At 49.5% G+C, this 21,535-nt stretch overlaps 1 protein-coding gene across 1 annotated transcript in view; it reads right to left on the reverse strand.

Moving 5' to 3' along the window:
- ACER3 (alkaline ceramidase 3) overlaps positions 1-21,535 on the reverse strand; it is a 115,677-nt gene that overhangs the window by 31,962 nt on the left and 62,180 nt on the right. The window contains exon 2 of the mRNA XM_073612857.1: positions 9,653-9,763. Coding sequence (XP_073468958.1) covers positions 9,653-9,763 — 111 coding nt within the window. The remainder of the gene's footprint in view (positions 1-9,652; positions 9,764-21,535) is intronic.

Consider the following 21,535-nt stretch of genomic DNA (forward strand, 5'->3'; position numbering starts at 1 on the left):
TATATTGCCTTCTGAAGTCACCTAATAGTAAATATCTGTGTGTAATTTAATCTCAGTATCAATACAGCTGTTCTGTAAAGCCCTCAGAGGTTTGTTAGTGAACATTAGTGAACAAACAGCATCATGAAGGCCAAGGAACACACCAGACAGGTCAGGGATAAAGTTGTGGAGAAGTTTAAAGAGGGGTTAGGTTATAAAAAAATATCCCAAGCTTTGAAGATCTCATGGAGCAATGTTCAATCCATCATCCTGCAAACCTACCAAGACATAGCCGACCACCTAAACCGACAGGCTGGGCAAGGAGAGCATTAAAGGGGTTGTAAACCCCTCTTTTTTAAAATAACATAGCATACTTACCTCCACTGTGCAGTTCATTTTGCACAGAGTGGCTCGAACCTCGACTTCTGGGGTCCCCCGGCAGCGCTATCAGCTCCTCCTCGCATCGGGAAACCACCTAGGTGAAGCACTCTCCATGGGGGTCCCCGTGCGGGCGCTCTCCCGAGTCCGGCTTTTGTGTCCATAGACACAGAATGCTGGACTCGGCCCTGCCCCCCGCGTCATTGGATTTGATTGACAGCAGCGGGATCCAATGGCTGCGCTGCTATCAACCTATCCAATCAAGAGCCGAGACAACAGGCAGAGGGGTAGAGCACGTCTCCGCTGTGTGAACAAACGGCTCAGGTGAGTAAAATGAGGGGGCTGGTCAGCGTCAGAAGTTTTTTCACCTTAATGCATAGGATGCATCAAGGTGAAAAAACACGAGGGTTTACAACCCCTTTAATCAGAGAAGTAGTCAAGAGGCCCATGGTAACTCTGGAGAGGCTGCAGAGATCCACAGCTCAGGTGGGAGAATCTGTCCACAGGACAACTATTAGCATAGTTGCCAACATTGGGAAAAAAAAATTCGGGACACTTTTTTTGACTGTAGGCGGAGTCAGCCTATAATTAGGGGGCGGGGCATGCATTAATAGGCGCGATATATAAAAAAGGAAAAATGCGGCGCGCTTTGCGCGCCGCGCAAAAAATGGGCGTGGTTTACGTGAAATAGTGGGCGTGGCTTACATGGGCGTGGCTAAATGGGTGTGGTTAGAGTCTGAGATGAATGAGGGATGCAGAGGGAAAGGGGGGTAGAGGGATGGAGGGACAGCAGACCCAGATCCTACACCATAATAGCAATGTGTATTCCAGAGTTTAACAATCAGCAGATAAAGATACTCCAAACACCTGGTGTTAGCACTTCAATCATCCCGGCACCATGGTTGTTATAATGTCAGGATGATTGAAGCGCATTATTACTATTATTACATTGTAATATAAATAATGAAATCATTCAACTCACCATAATGCAGAATCAGTGGGACCCCTGAGCGTGTCACCTGCCACGTCGCCTGCCACCAGATGCCATCAGGTTCCCCCAGCAGAGTCTGTCCTTACATAAGGTGCCCCCAGCAGAGGGGGGAGAAGGGGGTGCAGGTATGTTGGTGACACAGGGGGGGAGAGGGGGGTGCAGGTATGGTGGTGACACAGGGGGGAGAGGGGGGTGCAGGTATGGTGGTGACACAGGGGGGGAGAGGGGGGTGCAGGTATGGTGGTGACACAGGGGGGGAGAGGGGGGTGCAGGTATGGTGGTGACACAGGGGGGGAGAGGGGGGTGCAGGTATGGTGGTGACACAGGGGGGGAGAGGGGGGTGCAGGTATGGTGGTGACACAGGGGGGGAGAGGGGGGTGCAGGTATGGTGGTGACACAGGGGGGGAGAGGGGGGTGCAGGTATGGTGGTGACACAGGGGGGGAGAGGGGGGTGCAGGTATGTTGGTGACACAGGGGGGAGAGGGGGGTGCAGGTATGTTGGTGACACAGGGGGGACAGGGGGGTGCAGGTATGGTGGTGACACAGTGGGGAGAGGGGGGTGCAGGTATGTTGGTGACACAGGGGGGGAGAGGGGGGTGCAGGTATGGTGGTGACACAGGGGGGAGAGGGGGGTGCAGGTATGTTGGTGACACAGGGGGGAGAGGGGGGTGCAGGTATGGTGGTGACACAGGGGGGTGCAGGTATGTTGGTGACACAGGGGGGGAGAGGGGGGTGCAGGTATGGTGGTGACACAGGGGGGAGAGGGGGGTGCAGGTATGGTGGTGACACAGGGGGGAGAGGGGGGTGCAGGTATGGTGGTGACACAGGGGGGAGAGGGGGGTGCAGGTATGTTGGTGACACAGGGGGGGAGAGGGGGGTGCAGGTATGTTGGTGACACAGGGGGGGAGAGGGGGGTGCAGGTATGGTGGTGACACAGGGGGGGAGAGGGGGGTGCAGGTATGGTGGTGACACAGGGGGGGAGAGGGGGGTGCAGGTATGGTGGTGACACAGGGGGGGAGAGGGGGGTGCAGGTATGTTGGTGACACGGGGGGAGAGGGGGGTGCAGGTATGTTGGTGACACAGGGGGGAGAGGGGGGTGCAGGTATGGTGGTGACACAGGGGTGCAGGTATGGTGGTGACACAGGGGGGAGGGGGGAATCAGGTATGGTGGTGACACAGGGGGGAGGGGGGAATCAGGTATGGTGGTGACACAGGGGGGAGAGGGGGGTGCAGGTATGTTGGTGACACAGGGGGGGAGAGGGGGGTGCAGGTATGGTGGTGACACAGGGGGGAGAGGGGGGTGCAGGTATGTTGGTGACACAGGGGGGAGAGGGGGGTGCAGGTATGGTGGTGACACAGGGGGGTGCAGGTATGTTGGTGACACAGGGGGGGGGGAGGGGGTGCAGGTATGTTGGTGACACAGGGGGGAGAGGGGGTGCAGGTATGTTGGTGACACAGGGGGGGAGAGGGGGGTGCAGGTATGTTGGTGACACAGGGGGGGAGAGGGGGGTGCAGGTATGGTGGTGACACAGGGGGGAGAGGGGGGTGCAGGTATGGTGGTGACACAGGGGGGAGAGGGGGGTGCAGGTATGTTGGTGACACAGGGGGGGAGAGGGGGGTGCAGGTATGGTGGTGACACAGGGGGGGAGAGGGGGGTGCAGGTATGGTGGTGACACAGGGGGGGAGAGGGGGGTGCAGGTATGGTGGTGACACAGGGGGGGAGAGGGGGGTGCAGGTATGGTGGTGACACAGGGGGGGAGAGGGGGTGCAGGTATGTTGGTGACACAGGGGGGAGAGGGGGGTGCAGGTATGGTGGTGACACAGGGGGGGAGAGGGGGTGCAGGTATGTTGGTGACACGGGGGGAGAGGGGGGTGCAGGTATGGTGGTGACACAGGGGGGAGGGGGGAATCAGGTATGGTGGTGACACAGGGGGGAGGGGGGAATCAGGTATGGTGGTGACACAGGGGGGAGGGGGGAATCAGGTATGGTGGTGACACAGGGGGGAGAGGGGGGTGCAGGTATGTTGGTGACACAGGGGGGGAGAGGGGGGTGCAGGTATGGTGGTGACACAGGGGGGGAGAGGGGGTGCAGGTATGTTGGTGACACGGGGGGAGAGGGGGGTGCAGGTATGTTGGTGACACAGGGGGGAGAGGGGGGTGCAGGTATGGTGGTGACACAGGGGTGCAGGTATGTTGGTGACACAGGGGGGAGAGGGGGGTGCAGGTATGGTGGTGACACAGGGGGGAGGGGGGAATCAGGTATGGTGGTGACACAGGGGGGAGGGGGGGGTGCAGGTATGGTGGTGACACAGGGGGGAGGGGGGAATCAGGTATGGTGGTGACACAGGGGGGAGGGGGGTGCAGGTATGTTGGTGACACAGGGGGGGAGAGGGGGGTGCAGGTATGGTGGTGACACAGGGGGGAGGGGGGAATCAGGTATGGTGGTGACACAGGGGGGAGGGGGGGGTGCAGGTATGGTGGTGACACAGGGGGGAGGGGGGAATCAGGTATGGTGGTGACACAGGGGGGAGGGGGGTGCAGGTATGTTGGTGACACAGGGGGGGAGAGGGGGGTGCAGGTATGGTGGTGACACAGGGGGGAGAGGGGGGTGCAGGTATGTTGGTGACACAGGGGGGGAGAGGGGGGTGCAGGTATGGTGGTGACACAGGGGGGAGAGGGGGGTGCAGGTATGGTGGTGACACAGGGGGGTGCAAGTATGTTGGTGACACAGGGGGGAGGGGGGAATCAGGTATGGTGGTAACATGGGGGGAGGGGGGTGCAGGTATGGTGGTGACACAGGGGGGAGGGGGGAATCAGGTATGGTGGTGACACAGGGGGGAGGGGGGAATCAGGTATGGTGGTAACATGGGGGGAGGGGGGTGCAGGTATGGTGGTGACATGGTGTGCAAGAGGGGAGCCAGGACCATCAATGTCCCCAGCCAGCGGAGCCCCAGTCCATCCATGCTGGACCTCAGCCTTTGAGAAGTGTACTGCAGGGAAAGCTCCAAGCCTCCCATACACTGAGTACACCCCCTCCCCCTATCTCTCCTCTCCCCCACTACACTGACAGGCCACTACTCACAGTGTCAGACAACTCCTGAACAGCCAGATGAAAGCCTCCCTTCTTCCCTCCCGTCACTCCCACTATTCCCTGAGCTCCGTTGGACACAGGGGGGGGGGGGGGGGGGGGGAGGGTGATGGCAGTGGAGGCTGATCACGTCTTCCTTGTGTGCAGTGTAGAGCGGGGAGGGGTTGCCAATCCCTCCAACCAATAGGCTTCAGTGTACAATAGAATTTTCTATTTGTACACTGAAGAGAGAAGCGGATTGGCTGCCCCTCTCCCCTGCACTGAACACAAGGGGAACATTGTGACTGACTCGTGGAGGCAACGGCGGCCATTTTTGTGGAGCCGTTGCCGTTTTTTACAAAAACACTCACGATTTTCTCGGGACAAACCCCAAAAATTCGGGAAAACACCCAGGACAAAATTAAATCGGGACAAGGGTCCCAAAATCGGGATTGTCCCGGGAAAATCGGGACTGTTGGCAACTATGTATTAGTCGTGCTCTCCACAAATCTGCCCTTTATGGAAGAGTGGTAAGAAGAAAGACATTGGTGAAAGAAAGCCATAAGAAATCCTGTTTGCAGTTTGCGAGAGGCCATGTGAGGGACACAGCAAACATGTGGAAGAAGGTGCTCTGGTCAGATGAGACCAAAATTTAGCTTTGTGGCCTAAAAGCAAAACGCTATGTGTGGCGGAAAACTAACACTGCACATCACCCTGAACACACCATCCCCACTGTAAAACATGGTGGTGGCAGCATTATGTTGTGGGGATGCTTTTCTTCAGCAGGGACAGGGAAGCTGGTCAGAGTTGAAGGAGCCAAATACAGGGCAATCTGAGAAGTAAACCTGTTAGTCTGCAAAAGACTTGAGACTGGGGCGGAGGTTCACCTTCCAGCAGGACAACGACCCTAAACATACAGCCAGAGCTACGATGGAATGATTTATATCAAAGCATATTCATGTGTTAGAAAAGTCAAAGTCCAGACCTAAATCCAGTTGAGAATCTGTAGTAAGACTTGAAAATTGCTGTTCACAGACGCTCTCCATCCAATCTGACAGAGCTTGAGCTATTTTGCGAAGAAGAATTGACAAAAATGTCACTCTCTAGATGTGCAAAGCTGGTAGAGACATCCCCAAAAAGACTTGCAGCTGTAATTGCAGTGAAAGGAGGTTCTACAAAGTATTGACTCAGGGGGGCGCCATACAAATGTACCCCACACTTTTCACATATTTGTAAAAAAAAAAAAAAAAAAAAAAAATTGAAAACCATTTATAATTTTCCTTCCACTTCACAATTATGTGCCACTTTGTGTTGGTCTATCACATAAAATCCCCAAAAAATATATTTACGTTTTTTTGGTTGCAACATCACAAAATGTGGAAATTTTCAAAGGGTGTGAATACTTTTTCAGGACACAACTGCAGTGTCATATAAAAAGCATTCATATAGCTGTTCTCATTGAGTCACCAGATAAGAGTAGAATGGCACCTTTTATTTATAGAACGGGTTGCACCCAATTGTTTCAGTGCTTCCTATGAGTGTAACGGAAAATATTTGCTTACCATAACACTGTGTGACATCACTACTTAGAGGCCATAAGGAGATTTTGTTTGTCCTTCGTGATCTTCCAGAAAAACTGGTTCCCAAAATGGGAGATTTTAGGCCAGTAGATATTTGCATGTATATATACACTGGCACATACACCGATTTCCACTATCCCACACCCTCCCTCGCATTTATAGGAGTTCACGCCCGCTATAATCACCACTCCTTTGAAATGGAGGCAATTCATCACCAAGACGTATCCTAAGTACTCTCAGAACTCCTGATATTTCTATCATACCATGAAGTCAGGTCCTGATTACTGATCTCAAAGGCCTTGTTCACCTGTACGGTGGGGGGGCTGCATTTTCCTGTATGGGAGGCACAGGTGATCCTTAAAGTGGACCTTCAGTCAGTTTATCCTATTTGGCTGGTCTTCTATTTTTTATAGTAGTTTAAAAAATAAATAAAAATAAAATAACATTTATCTATCTCTAAATGCCTCATTTCTGGCTTCCATCCATGTCATTTGTCTCCAAACTTTCTAAACAAAAGGGCCAGTTTATTGTGCTTCAGACTTTAGAGGTCCAGACTTTGGTGTCAGTGGGAGGAATGGTGCCCCATCATTGGTGTCAGTGGGAGGAATGGTGCCCCATCATTGGTGTCAGTGGGAGGAATGGTGCCCCATCATTGGTGTCAGTGGGAGGAATGGTGCCCCATCATTGGTGTCAGTGGGAGGAATGGTGCCCCATTGCTGGTAGGAATAGTACCCCATCACTGGTGTCAGTGGGAGGAATAGTACCCCATCACTGGTGTCAGTGGGAGGAATAGTACCCCATCAATGGTGTCAGTGGGAGGAATAGTACCCCATCAATGGTGTCAGTGGGAGGAATAGTGCCCCATCATTGGTGTCAGTGGGGGGAATAGTGCCCCATCATTGGTGTCAGTGGGGGGAATAGAGCCCCATCATTGGTGTCAGTGGGGGGAATAGTGCCCCATCATTGGTGTCAGTGGGAGGAATAGAGCCCCATCATTGGTGTCAGTGGGAGGAATAGTGCCCCATCATTGGTGTCATTCTGGTGCATCCTGCAGTGTAGCCCAGGTGCCGGGATGCAATTTCTAGTTGCCATTGCGACCTGGCGCCTGGATTTTGTCGAGCTCTGTCCCACCCATTCACTAATGCTAGCAGCAAGAGGATTAAAAAACAAAAAAAAAAAACAACGTTGATTGAGAGAGTGCTAGGAACCCCAATTTGGATATGTTGTAGTGCTAGTTCCACTGTGTTTGCACACCAAATTTGGGGTTCCTAGCACTAAGTGGCCCCGACATACGGGGCCCCAAATTCGGGTCGCAAAATGTAATTTTCTGCTGCAGAAAAGTGCTTGACATTTTTGGCGCCGTATCTCGGGGCCACTTGGTGCTAGGAACCCTAAATTTGGATGTGTTATAGTGCTAGTCCCACTGTGTTAGCACAGCGCATTTGGGGTTCCTAGCACTAAGTGGCCCCGAGATGGAGTTTAACAGAGTCTCGTGTGCATGAGGCCTTAGGTATTATTAAGCCCAAAGCCAAAAATGTCATATATGCAGCTGACCGATCAGATGTGGTGGCTGCATTATTTATTTATTTATTTATGGGTTTTTTTTCCCTGGTTTTCACCTGGTGATCCGCCCAGTAACACACCTTTTGTATTAGAGCGCCCCCACTGAGGATGAAGGAGCACAGGGGGGCACCTTTGGATAGCAGCATTGTCAGTCTGGGGGGGAGGCGAGTGTTAGAAGTACTATCAGATTTAAATTCACTAACAAATTGAAGCCAAACTCCAGCTAATGCTGATCATAGAGGGAGCAATTTTCTTTCCTGCAACCAAGGCTTGCAGGAAAGAAAGTCTCTTCATCCCCCCTCAATCAACACAATCAGTATTGATGGGGGAATCCCTCCGATCAAGCAATTGTGTTCTTCCAGCAGAGGGGGCGGGGAAGCCGTCCCTGCCGGGAGAACACAGTAATTAGTGGCAATAACAATAATCACATGTAAAGTCCAACAGGCTGGTTGTACCAAAATCGATCAACTTGGGAACATTCAGCCTGCCCATACATGGTTCGAATCTCGGCCGGTCCCTGCTGAACCAACCAAGATTCAAACAGTCTTTGGCCAGCTTAACACTTTATAACCAGTTACAGAAAAACAGTCATTTTCCTTTCGGGATAAAGGTTTCTTTTTTATGTAAATAAATGCTGATCATTGTAAGCACCCCTGTCAGGTTTGTCTTATCTCTGTAACTGATACATTCTGCTGGAGAGCTTGTTCGGTTGAAACAACTGAAATCGCCAGCTGATAATAGAAAGTCTAAAAAAGAAAACGAATGCAGACATCACATGCAAGAATTGCTAAGCTGCAATATAATAAATGTTTGCTTTTTGTTTTATTACCACTTTGATATATACAGTCAATCGGCCACTTTATTTATACATTCATAAAATATATACATTCACCGGCCACTTTATTAGGTACGCCTGTTCAATTATGGGAATACAAATTGCTAATCAGCCAATCACATGACAGCAACTAGACGTGGTGAAGAAGTTCAAACGGAGCATCAGAATGGGGAAGAAAAGGGTATTTAAGTGACTTTGAACCTTGCATGGTTGTTAGTGCCAGACGGGCTGGTCTGAGTATTTAAAAAACTTCTGATCTGCTGGGATTTTCACGCACAACCATCTCTCGGGTTTACAGAGAATGGTCCGAAAAAGAGAAAATATCCAGTGAGCGGCAGTTGCGTGGAGGTCAGAGGAGAATGGACAGACGATAGATGATAGAAAGGCAACAGTAACTCAAATAACCCCCCGTTACAACCAAGGTATGCAGAATACCATCTCTGAACGCACAACACATCGAATCTTGAAGCAGATGGGCTACAGCACCAGAAGACCACACCCGGTGCCACTCCTGTCAGCTAAGAACAGGAAACTGAGGCTACAATTCTCACAGGATCACCAAAATTGGACAATAGAAGATTGAAAAAACGTTATCTGGTCTGATGAGTCTCAATTTCAGCTGAGACATTCAGATAATAGAGTCAGAATGGCGTAAACAACATGAAAGTATGGATCCATCCTGCCTTGTATCAATGGTTCAGGCTGGTGGTGGTGTAATGGTGTGGGGGATATTTTCTTGGCACACATTCGGCCCCTTAGTACCAATTGAGCATCATTTAAACACCACGGCCTACCTGAGTATTGTTGCTGACCATGTCCATCCCTTTATGACTACAGTGTCCCCATCTTCTGATGGCTCCTTCCAGCAGGATAATCCACCATGTCACAAAGCTCTAATCATCTCACCACTGGACAATGAGGTCCCTGTACTCCAATGGCCTCCACACTCACCACATCTCATCCAATAGAGGACATTTAGGATGTGGTGGAAAGGGTGATTGGCATCATGGAGGTGCAGCCGACAAATCTGCAGCAACTACGTGACGCTATCATGTCACTATGAACCTAAATCTCTGAGGAACGTTTCTAACACCTTGTTGAATATATGCCACCAAGAATGAAGGAAGTTCTGAAGGCAAAAGGGGGTCCAACCCGGTACTAGCAAGGTGTACCTAATAAAGTGGCCGGTAAGTTTAAATGACATTTTTATTTTTGGGTTGAGATGCACTTTCCTTCCGCAGAATGAAGAGATCGCTCACCTGCTAATCCCAGATAGGCAACTAAGTATCTGGTCTCCAGGCCGTCCTTGGTGGTCCTCACAGCTCCATATAACGGAGGGATAATCATAATCAGATTACTGACGGTGTTCCCTGGAAGAGATACGGAGAGGAAGATTATTACTCCGGACATACAACACAAACGATCCAAAATGGATAACAAAATGCCGGTCACCCCCTCCTAGGGTCATAGTGAGCTTTACATTTCATTTTCAGACACAACACATACATCCAACAAGCTTCATGTAAATAATCTTACAAATGTACAGTAAGGTGGACCTTTTAGTCCCTTTACAGTCTTAGTCCGGATGAGTAAATTCCTGGCATTTCACAATTTTCATTCTTCAAAAAAAATAGTTCCAATGCAAACCGTCCTTGAAGCCCAATTCAGTGACTTTGTCTAGGCTCAGTCTGCTGCAGGCAGGAGGAAGCATTTCCTTAGTCTCCCCCTTCCCCAGTAAGAAGACTGTACAAAGCAATTTTGCAAGTCACAAAGAGGCTGCAGCAGAGGCGGACCTGTGTGAAACATTTGTGAACACAGCCAAGACTTGCACGTGAACCAGGATTTACACTGGTCTATTAAATTAGGAATTCAAGGAGGTTCGGTCAATACATTATTCTTCCAGCAGAGGCCTGAATCTCATGTTTGTGCTACAACTCAGATCACTATTTATATGTATTCATTTTATGTCTATGAAGGCATAAAGCAATGCACAATTTTCACAGCGCCCCCCTTACGCCACGTGTCCCCGTCACAGCGCCCCCCTTACGTCACGTGTCCCCGTCACAGCGCCCCCCTTACGTCACGTGTCCCCGTCACAGCGCCCCCCTTACGTCACGTGTCCCCGTCACAGCGCCCCCCTTACGTCACGTGTCCCCGTCACAGCGCCCCCCTTACGTCACGTGTCCCCGTCACAGCCCCCCCTTACGTCACGTGTTCCCGTCACAGCGCCCCCCTTACGTCACGTGTCCCCGTCACAGCGCCCCCCTTACGTCACGTGTCCCCGTCACAGCGCCCCCCTTACGTCACGTGTCCCCGTCACAGCGCACCCCTTACGTCACGTGTCCCCGTCACAGCGCACCCCTTACGTCACGTGTCCCCGTCACAGCGCCCCCCTTACGTCACGTGTCCCCGTCACAGCGCCCCCCTTACGTCACGTGTCACCCTCACAGCGCACCCCTTACGTCACGTGTCCCCGTCACAGCGCCCCCCTTACGTCACGTGTCCCCGTCACAGCGCACCCCTTACGTCACGTGTCCCCGTCACAGCGCCCCCCTTACGTCACGTGTCCCCGTCACAGCGCCCCCCTTACGTCACGTGTCCCCGTCACAGCGCCCCCCTTACGTCACGTGTCCCCGTCACAGCGCCCCCCTTACGTCACGTGTCCCCGTCACAGCGCCCCCCTTACGTCACGTGTCCCCGTCACAGCGCCCCCCTTACGTCACGTGTCCCCGTCACAGCGCCCCTTTATGTCACGTGTCCCCGTCACAGCGCCCCCTTTATGTCACGTGTCCCCGTCACAGCGCCCCCCTTACGTCACGTGTCCCCGTCACAGCGCCCCTTTATGTCACGTGTCCCCGTCACAGCGCCCCCCTTACGTCACGTGTCCCCGTCACAGCGCCCCCCTTACGTCACGTGTCCCCGTCACAGCGCCCCCCTTACGTCACGTGTCCCCGTCACAGCGCCCCCCTTACGTCACGTGTCCCCGTCACAGCGCCCCTTTATGTCACGTGTCCCCATCACAGCGCCCCCTTTACGTCACGTGTCACCCTCACAGCGCACCCCTTACGTCACGTGTCCCCGTCACAGCGCCCCCTTTACGTCACGTGTCACCCTCACAGCGCACCCCTTACGTCACGTGTCCCCATCACAGCGCCCCCTTTACGTCACGTGTCACCCTCACAGCGCACCCCTTACGTCACGTGTCCCCGTCACAGCGCCCCCTTTATGTCACGTGTCACCCTCACAGCGCACCCCTTACGTCACGTGTCCCCGTCACAGCGCCCCCTTACGTCACGTGTCCCCGTCACAGCGCCCCCCTTACGTCACGTGTCCCCGTCACAGCGCCCCCTTACGTCACGTGTCCCCGTCACAGCGCCCCCCTTACGTCACGTGTCCCCGTCACAGCGCCCCCCTTACGTCACGTGTCCCCGTCACAGCGCCCCCCTTACGTCACGTGTCCCCGTCACAGCGCCCCTTTATGTCACGTGTCCCCGTCACAGCGCCCCCTTTACGTCACGTGTCACCCTCACAGCGCACCCCTTACGTCACGTGTCACCCTCACAGCGCACCCCTTACGTCACGTGTCCCCGTCACAGCGCCCCCTTACGTCACGTGTCCCCGTCACAGCGCCCCCTTACGTCACGTGTCCCCGTCACAACGCCCCCTTACGTCACGTGTCCCCGTCACAGCGCCCCCTTACGTCACGTGTCCCCGTCACAGCGCCCCCTTACGTCACGTGTCCCCGTCACAGCGCCCCCTTACGTCACGTGTCCCCGTCACAGCGCCCCCTTACGTCACGTGTCCCCGTCAGAGCGTGGTACAAGGTCCAGACCATGGTACTCCATTTAGTGATGTCTGCTTTACATGACTTATCTCTGAGCCAGCTTCCCAGTTCAGGCAGGATGATGCCTGAACAAAGATGGCTCCGTTCCTCTAGAAAGAAAATATAAAATCTAATTTTTTTGGATAAAAAAAAAAATATATAATACACACACAAAATGTAATTTACTGGTACATTTTGTACCTAACATCAGATCAATGTAAAGGGGGAGGGCCCCAGACAGTGGACATTGTACCACAAGGTCTGCTTTAACCCAAACTGCTCGCTCACATAGAACTCAGCAGCGTCTGATCAGTCTACAGGAAGAGGACAGGGACACATTTCCATATCTCCAGTACAGAATTTGACTATTACGACATGTGTCTGATGTGTGCAGGTTGATGGGACCGGTGTGGATTACACAGGTGCTTGTATAGCGGATGTCCTGGATCCTGAAGCATGACCGCTTTTCATATCCGCAGACAAGAACAGCCGTAGTTTCCTGGTGGTGACAACAATAGACCAAGTCTGTGTAATGTGTGTTGAAAAGGCCACTTGTAATCTCCATTGGAAACCTATGTGACGGGGTGACAACGCAGGAGCCCAATCAGGGGAACAGGGCCAGAGTGTTGTCACCTTGTAACAGGAAGTGCCTTACCAAGAACTTCCATGGAAGGATCAGCAGGTATGAAGCCAGCCATAGATGGAAAAATCTACAGGATTCCCCCATCAACACACGCGTTTATGCATTCTAATGGTCAGAATAAATATTCAGGTCGATAAAATGCATTAATGCCAAACGTGTGAATGGACACTTGCGAAAAACCTGGCTTTTACTTTTTTTTTTTTTTTTAACTATTTTTAAAGAGAAAGGGCACCCAAAGGAGCACAGTGAGCATGAAGCCTTAAAGTGATTGTAAAGTCAGAAGGTTTATTGATCCTGATGTATTCTATACATTAACCGGTTCAATACCGGGCATTTTCACCCCCTTCCTTCCCAGGCCAAGTTTTAGTTTTCAGCGCTGTCGCATTTTAAACGACAATTGCACGGTCGTGCGACGTTGTACCCAAAAAAAAAAAAATTTACTTCCTTTTTTCCCCACAAATAGAGCTTTCTTTTGGTGGTATTTGATCACCTCTGCGGTTTTTATTTTTTGCGCTATAAACAAAAAAAGAGCGACAATTTTGAAAAAAAAAAAACACAATATTTTTTACTTTTTGCTGTAATATATATCCCAATTAAAAAAAAAAAAAAAACAATTTTTTTCCTCAGTTTCGGCCGATCTGTATTCTTCTACATATTTTTGGTAAAAAAAAAAAAAATAAGCGTATATTAAGTGGTTTGCGCAAAAGTTATAGCGTCTACAAAATACGGGATAGATTTATGGCATTTTTAATAAAAAAATATTTTTTTTTTTTTTTTTTACTAGTAATAGCGACGATCGCGATTTGTTTTCGTGACTGCGACATTATGTTGGACACATCGGACACTTTTGACACATTTTTGGGACCATTCACATTTATACAGCGATCAATGCTATAAAATTGCATTGATTACTGTGTAAATGTGACAGGCAGTGAAGGGGTTAACCACTAGGGGGACACAAGGGGTTAATTATGTTTCCTAGGGGAGCGATTATAAACTGTAGGGGGCGGGGACGTACAAGGGGAGGAAACCGATCAGTGTTCCGCTGTACTGGGAACACAGATCGCTCTCCTCACAACTGACAGGACGTGGACCTGTGTGTTTACACACACAGATCCACAGTCCGGCCCGGTTAACGGGCAATCGCGGGTGCCCGGCGGACATCGCGGCCGGCGGGCACACGCACCAGGTCCCGGGCAACACGGCCGGCGCGCGTGCCCCCTAGGTGGCCAGGAAGCCCAGGCCGTCATATGACGTCCACCTAGGATGGGAGATCCCATCTGTGGACGTCATTTGTCTATAGCGAAGTGGTTAAGGACCGCGCCTCTTTTTTACACTTGTTGTGTACAAGTTAAAATCAGTTATTTTTTTGCTAGAATATTACTTAGAAAAAAAAAAAAAAAATATATATATATATATATATATATATATATATATATATATATATATATATATATATATATATATATATATATATATATATATATATATATATATATATATATATATATATATATATATATATATATATATATATATATGTTTGGGGGTTCTAACACCCTAGAGAATAAAATGGCGGTCGTTGCAATACTTTGTCAAACCGTATTTGCCCAGCGGTCTTACAGACGCACTATATTGGAAAAAAGTACACTTTTTTGAATTAAAAAATAAAAAAGTAAAGTTAGCCCATGTCTTTTTTTTTTATATCGCGAAAGGTAATGATACGCCGAGTAAATTGATACCTAACATGTCACGCTTCAAAATTGCGCCCGCTCGTGGAACTGTGACAAACTTTGACCCTTAAAAATCTCCATAGGCGATGTTTAAAAATTTCTACAGATTACAAGTTTTGAGTTACAGAGGAGGTCTAGGGCTGGAATTATTGCTCTCGCTCTAACGATCGCGGTGATACCTCACATGTGTGGCTAGAACACCGTTTTCATATGCGGGTGCTACTCACGTATGCGTTCGCTTCTGCGCGTGAGCTCGTCGGGACGGGGCGCTAAAAAAAAGAAAAATTCCTATTTATTTTACTTTTAATTTTTTAATTTTAAAAGTTTTTAAAAAAATAAAAATGTAAACATCCCTTGCAATAGAAAAAAAAGCATGACAGGGCCTCTTAAATATGAGATCTGGGGTCAAAAAGACCTCACATCTCATATTTACACTAAAATGCAAAAATAAATAAATAAATAAAATTGAGGGGAAAAAAAAATTGACCCTTTAAGAGCTATGGGCGGAAGTGGCGTTTGACGTCGCTTCCGCCCTCCCATGCTATGGAGCCGAGAGGGGGCCATCTTCCCCCTCAATCGGCAGTCAGGCATCCACGGGAGAGGACGCGATCGTCTCAGCCGCTACCAGCGAGTCCAGTAAACGGCGTAGACGACTGGAGCGCAGTGGGAGGGGGGTGGGCACCTCCCTGCCACCGATAAAAGTGATCTTGCGGCGAATCCGCAGCGGAGATCACTTTTATCTTAAAGAGAAACGCACGCCGTCCCGAAAATACCGGGGTTATGGCAGCTAGCTACTGCCATAACCCCGGTATTTAGCGTCAAGGTACAGACGTACGGGTAAGTCGTGTTGCGTGAAGTGGTTAAGATTAAAAGCCTTTTGTGTGTAGCAGCCCCTCTAATACTTCGTGAGGGGAAAAAAAGTATTTGATCCCCTGCTGATTTTGTACGTTTGTCCACTGACAAAGAAATGATCAGTCTATAATTTTAATGGTAGGTTTATTTTAAAATAAAATATCCAGAAAAACGCATTTCAAAAAAGTTATAAATTGATTTGCATTGTGAAATAAGTATTTGATTCCCGATCAATCAGCAAGATTTCTGGCTCCTAGGTGTCTTCTATACAGGTAACAAGCTGAGATTAGGAGCACTCTTTTAAAAAGGGATCTATAGGGATGTATAAAAGACCCCTGTCCACAGAAGCAATCAATCAGATTCCAATCTCTCCACCATGGCAAAGCCCAAAGAGCTGTCCAAGGATATCAGGGACAAGACTGTAGATCTACACAAGGCTGGAATGGGCTACAAGACCATCACCAAGCAGCTTGGTGAGAGGGTGACAACAGTTGGTGCGATTATTTGCAAATGGAGGAAACAAAATAATTGTCCAATCTCCCTCGGTCTGGGGCTCAATACAAGATCTCACCTCGTGGAGTTTCAATGATCGTGAGAACGGTGAGGAATCAGCCCAGAACTACACAGAAGAATATGGTCAATGATCTCCAGGCAGCTGAGACCATAGTCACCAAGAAAACAATTGGTAGCACACTACATCCTGAAGGACTGAAATCCTGCAGCACCCGCGAGGTCCCCCTGCTCAAAAAAAAAAAAAGCACATGTACAGGTCTGTCTGAAGTTTACTAATAAACATCTGAATGTTTCAGAGGAGAACTGGGTGAAAGTGTTGTGGTCAAACGAGACCAAAATCGAGCGCTTTGGCATCAACTCAACTTGCCGTGTTTGGAGGAGGAGGAGGAATGCGGCCTCTGACCCCGAGAATACCAAACCCTCAGTCAAACATAGAGGTGGAAACATTGTGCTTTGGGGGTGTTTTTCTGCTAAGGGGACAGGACAACTTCACCGCATCAAAGGGACGATGGACGGGGCCATGTACCCTCAAATCTTGGGTGAGAACCTCCTTCCCTCAGCCAGGGCATTGAAAATGGGTCATGGACGGGTAATCCAGCATGACAATGACCCAAAACACACGGCCAAGGCAACAAAGCAGTGGCTCAAGAAGAAGCACATTAAGGTCCTGGGGTGGCCTAGCCAGTCTCCAGACCTTAATCCCATAGAAAATATGTGGAGGGAGATGTAGGTTCGAGTTAGGGTTGTCCCGATACCGATACTAGTATCGGTATCGGCACCAATACCGAGCATTTGCCCAAGTACTTGTACTCGGGCAAATGCTCCCGATGCTTCCCCCGATACCTTGACTGTCAGCGGTGATCGGCGCGTGGGGGAGTTACACTGTCACGTGACATTAAAAAAAGTATCGGTAATCGGTATCGGCGAGTACTTGAAAAAAAGTATCGGTACTTGTACTCGGTCCTAAAAAAGTGGTATCGGGACAACCCTAGTTCGAGTGACCAAACGTCCACCTCGAAACCTTAATGACTTGGAGAGGATCTTGCAAAGAGGAGTGGGACAAAATCCCTCCTGAGATGTGTGCAAACCTGGTGGCCAACTTCAAGGAAAATGAAAACTCCTCCTACAAGCTTTAACCAGACACTGATAAAAGTCACAACACTGCTATATACTGCTGATGAAAAAAAGGTATTTAGCAGTTTAAATTTACTAAAATAATATTATTTCCATGTTCTGTGTACTGTGGGAGACCAGATATAATGAATGCAGAGTCCTGGGTTTAGTAACACTTGAATGACAAAGTGGAGCTTTTTTGGAGAATGATCCCGCTACTGAATACTTTGATAAGTCAGAAACGTCTTCATGCAGACTTGTCAAGTCTAAGTTAAGCAAGAAAACTGAGGCTGCTTTCACATGGATGAGTTTTTCCTGCGTTTTTCCTGTGCCAAAAATGCGGCAAAAAAAATGCAAAGCCTTGTGTTTTTGTTTTTAACATGTCATACTTACGTGGATTTGCACAGAGCAGCCTGGATCCCCCTCTTTTTTGGTCCCTCTTCTGCGCTCCTGGCCCTCCCTCCTGGTGAGTTCCCCCACAGAAAGCAGCTTGCTATGGGGAGGGGCCCCCAAGCCGATGCTGCAGCTTCGTGTGTCCATTCAGACACGGAGCTGCCGTTTGCGCCCCGTCTCTCCTGATTGGCTAACTGACTTTGATTGACAGCAGCGGGAGCCACTGGCGCCACTGCTGCGTCTCAGCCAATCAGGAGTAGAGTCCCAGATAGATAGAATGCCTTCTGCCTTAACAACTCCTTTAAATCCTATGGGGCTCTTCTCACCGAGTGTCCAAATGCACCTGTGTTGCATTTTTGATTTTTTTTTTTTTTTTTTTTTTTTTTTGAGTCACATGTCCAAGTTTCACAGGTGCATGCTGGACAATAGGCACCCAGAACGTTTTTGCACTGGAGCAGTGTGAAAGCAGCCTAAACCCCATATCCTCAGACAAAGAGCATTATTTACTTTCTAATCAAAATAAGGAACAGCAGGCAAAAAAAAAAAAAAAAAAAAAAAAAAAAAAAAAAAAAGAAAAGAAACAAAAAATTGAAAAGTTTTGTCAAAAAGGACTTTCAGGCAATTATTACAATAAGTGGAAATGTGTCCTCACTAATAACATGCTACAGGATTTTTTGACAAGTCAAACAAGAGAAGAGCGGTGCCCCCCGGTTCACTCTAGCAGAAATCCCATCCCCCCCATGGACGGAGCGTGCAATTAAGTGCCAGGAACACTCAGCTCCGCCATCAATCACCGCGCAACGGTATAAACATGACCGATGGGACGCCTCATATTTGATCCCCCTATGAAGAAGGCCTGAAGAATAATGCCACACATAGGAAGACGGAGCGGGAGGGATACGTGCGCTGGCCTTTCCTGAACCTACGCCGGCTCTGACAACTACAAAGACGTCTCCATTCCCCTCTGTCATCCCTTTTATAAAAAGGCGAACATTAAAGTGATGTGACCGAGCGCGCCGCTAAAAAAGGTAAAAATGTCACACTGACATGAAAAGCAGGCAGGGAACCATTGTAAGCAAAAAAGTTTTCTGTTTGTTCACAAAGTTCGAGAAATCTGAAAGCCTCTAGAGAATTTTTATTGTAAAATAGCTTAAAGTGGAACATTACCCATAACAACTTGATAAAAAATAACGTTCTTTAGCAAGGAACATACATTCCACATTAAATAATTCTGCTACCAAAATTAGTGTGTGCTGTAAATTGCCTCCAGCATTGCTCCAGTTTTTTTGCTGGGAGGTTGCCATTTTGCTGAAGCCCAGAGCCCCTGAGCAGCAGTAAAAACAAAGCAGAACTAAGCCCAATCAATTTGGCGGTTTCAAAAAACAGTTACATTCCTGGAATGCTGGGGATTGCCAACTGTCACATTTTCTTGTGTCCTCAACCAAAACAGTCAAACCATCAAATGTCATAACTGATCACATGTGCAGCACCATGGCAGTTGCAGATCAAACAGAAGCAGCTTCCTTGGCTGTAAAGCAGGGGTCAGCAACCTTTTTCCACTTAAGGGCCGGATTGAATATATGTGAATGCATGGAGGACCGCATTCACCTGCTAATAATGAAGATAACATTACACAGTCCCCACACTTCTGGCCCCCACTTTACATTACACAGCCCCCGCACCTCTGGATCCCTTTACAATACTCAGCCCACCTCCCGACACCTCTGGATCACATTACACAGCCCCCGCACCTCTGGCCACACTTTACATTGCACAGCACTCACATGTCTGGACCCCTTTACATTACACAGCCCACCCCCCGGCACCTCTGGATCCCTTTACATTACACAGCCCCTGCACCTCTGGCCCCACTTTACATTAAACAGCCCTCACATGTCTGGAGTGGACCCCTTTACATTACACAGCCCCCCCCGTACCTCTGGATCCCTTTACATTACACAGCTCACCCCCCGGCACCTCTGGATCCCTTTACATTACACATCCCCCGCACCTCTGGATCCCTTTACATTACACAGCCCCCGCACCTCTGGCCCCACTTTACATTACACAGCCCTCACATGTCTGGAGTGGACCCCTTTACATTACACATCCCCCCCCGTACCTCTGGATTCCTTTAAATTACACAGCTCACCCCCGACACCTCTGGATCCCTTTACATTACACAGCCCCCGCACCTCTGGCCCCACTTTACATTACACAGCCCTTAGATGTCTGGAGTGGACCCCTTTACATTACACAGCCCCCGCACCTCTGGCCCCACTTTACATTACACAGCCCTCACATGTCTGGAGTGGACCCCTTTACATTACACAGCCCCCCCATACCTCTGGATCCCTTTACATCACACAGCTCACCCCCCCGGCACCTCTGGATCCCTTTACATTACACAGCCCCCGCACCTCTGGCACCACTTTACATTACATAGCCCTCACATGTCTTCTTGACCCCTTTACACTACGCACCCCCCCCCCCCCGCACCTCTGGATCCCTTTACATTACACAGCCCTCCCAGCACCTCTGGATCCCTTTACATTACACAGCCCTCCCCTGGCACCTCTGGATCCCTTTACATTACACAGCCTCCCCCCGCATCTCTGGACCCCTTTACATTACACAGACACTCCCTGCATATTACACAGCCCCTCCCCCCCGCTGTGTAACCACGGAAGGATGGGGCGCTTTAAAAAACTTTTTTTTTTTTTTTTTTACACGGCCCCTTTGAAAAAAAATTAAATCTGATCACTTTTATTGCTGTCACAAGGAATGTAAACATCCCTTGTGACAGTAATAGGCAGTGACGGGTACTCTTTATGGAGGGAAATGTCTCCTTTGCACTTAAAAGCAATTAAAACGCCAAGTTTGACGGTTTTAAATGCTGTCATTTTTATAAAGATTTGGCGCCTTTAAGTCTTCTGTAAACCGGAAGTGATGTTGTTACATTGCTTCCGGGTTACTAGTTCCGATCAAAGCAGAATCTGGCTTTGTTCGGGTCTCCGGTCAGCCGGCAGACACACACCGGCTTGTCGCTCGGGCCTCCCAGTGGGGTGTCTCCTCCCGCTGCATGGGATAACGCCCTCCCGAGCTACACCCGGCTCGCCCCTGCAACATCGCTTGATCGAGATGGGGCTCAGGTAAGTATTAGGGAGGCTGCTGCACACAGAAGGTTTTTTTATCTTATAAAAATGTAAAAAAAAAACCTTCTGCCCTTAGAACCACTTTAAATTACTATACAGACACTTTCCAGCCTAGAGAGCCATCGCAGGCCAGTTCCTCGCTGGTCTCAGGTTCCCGGGCCGCCATCTTGCTTGTGGGAAGCAGGCTGTGACTTCATGTTTCACAGCTGGATCCCTGCTGCGCATTCTCAACGGTCCCACAATCTCCTGGACATATAGGGGGTTATTTACCAAAACTGGAGAGTGCAAAATCTGGTGCAACTCAGCCTAGAAACCAATCGGCTTCCAGGTTTTATTGCCAAAGCTTAACTGAACAAGCTGAAGTTCGAAAGCCGATTGGCTACCAAGCACAGCTGTGCCAGATTCTGAGTGCTCCAGTTTTAGTAAATCCACCCCATAGTGTCTCCCTGTGGGGGGCGAACTTTCACTCAGCTCACCTGTCAGAAATAGGTACCCACCCCCAGAAAAAAAAAACAAAAACAAACCTCCAATAGTAGTAGAGGAGGAGGAGAGGGACTTTTCTGTACATGTGAAATTTTTCTTTAAAGTGATTGTAAGGCTTCGTTTTTTTTTTTTTAAATAACAAACCTGTCATACTTACCTCCACTGTGCAGCTAGTTTTGCACAGAGGGGCCCCGATCCTCCTCTTCTGGGTTCCCTCGGCGGCTCTCATGGCTCCTCCCTGCATTGTATAACCCCCTAGGTCCTAGGAGAAGCGCTCTCCTGGGGGGTTACCTTGCAGGTGCGCTCCTGAGTCCAGCATTCGGCGTCCATATACGCCAAATGTAGGACTCGGCCCCGCCCCCGCGTCAATGGATTTGACTGACAGCAGCGGGAGCCAAGGGCTGCACTGCTATCAATCTATCCAATCAAGAGCC

Source organism: Aquarana catesbeiana, linkage group LG02, assembly GCF_042186555.1.
Source record: "Aquarana catesbeiana isolate 2022-GZ linkage group LG02, ASM4218655v1, whole genome shotgun sequence".
In the NCBI taxonomy this organism is placed as follows: Eukaryota; Metazoa; Chordata; class Amphibia; order Anura; family Ranidae; genus Aquarana; species Aquarana catesbeiana.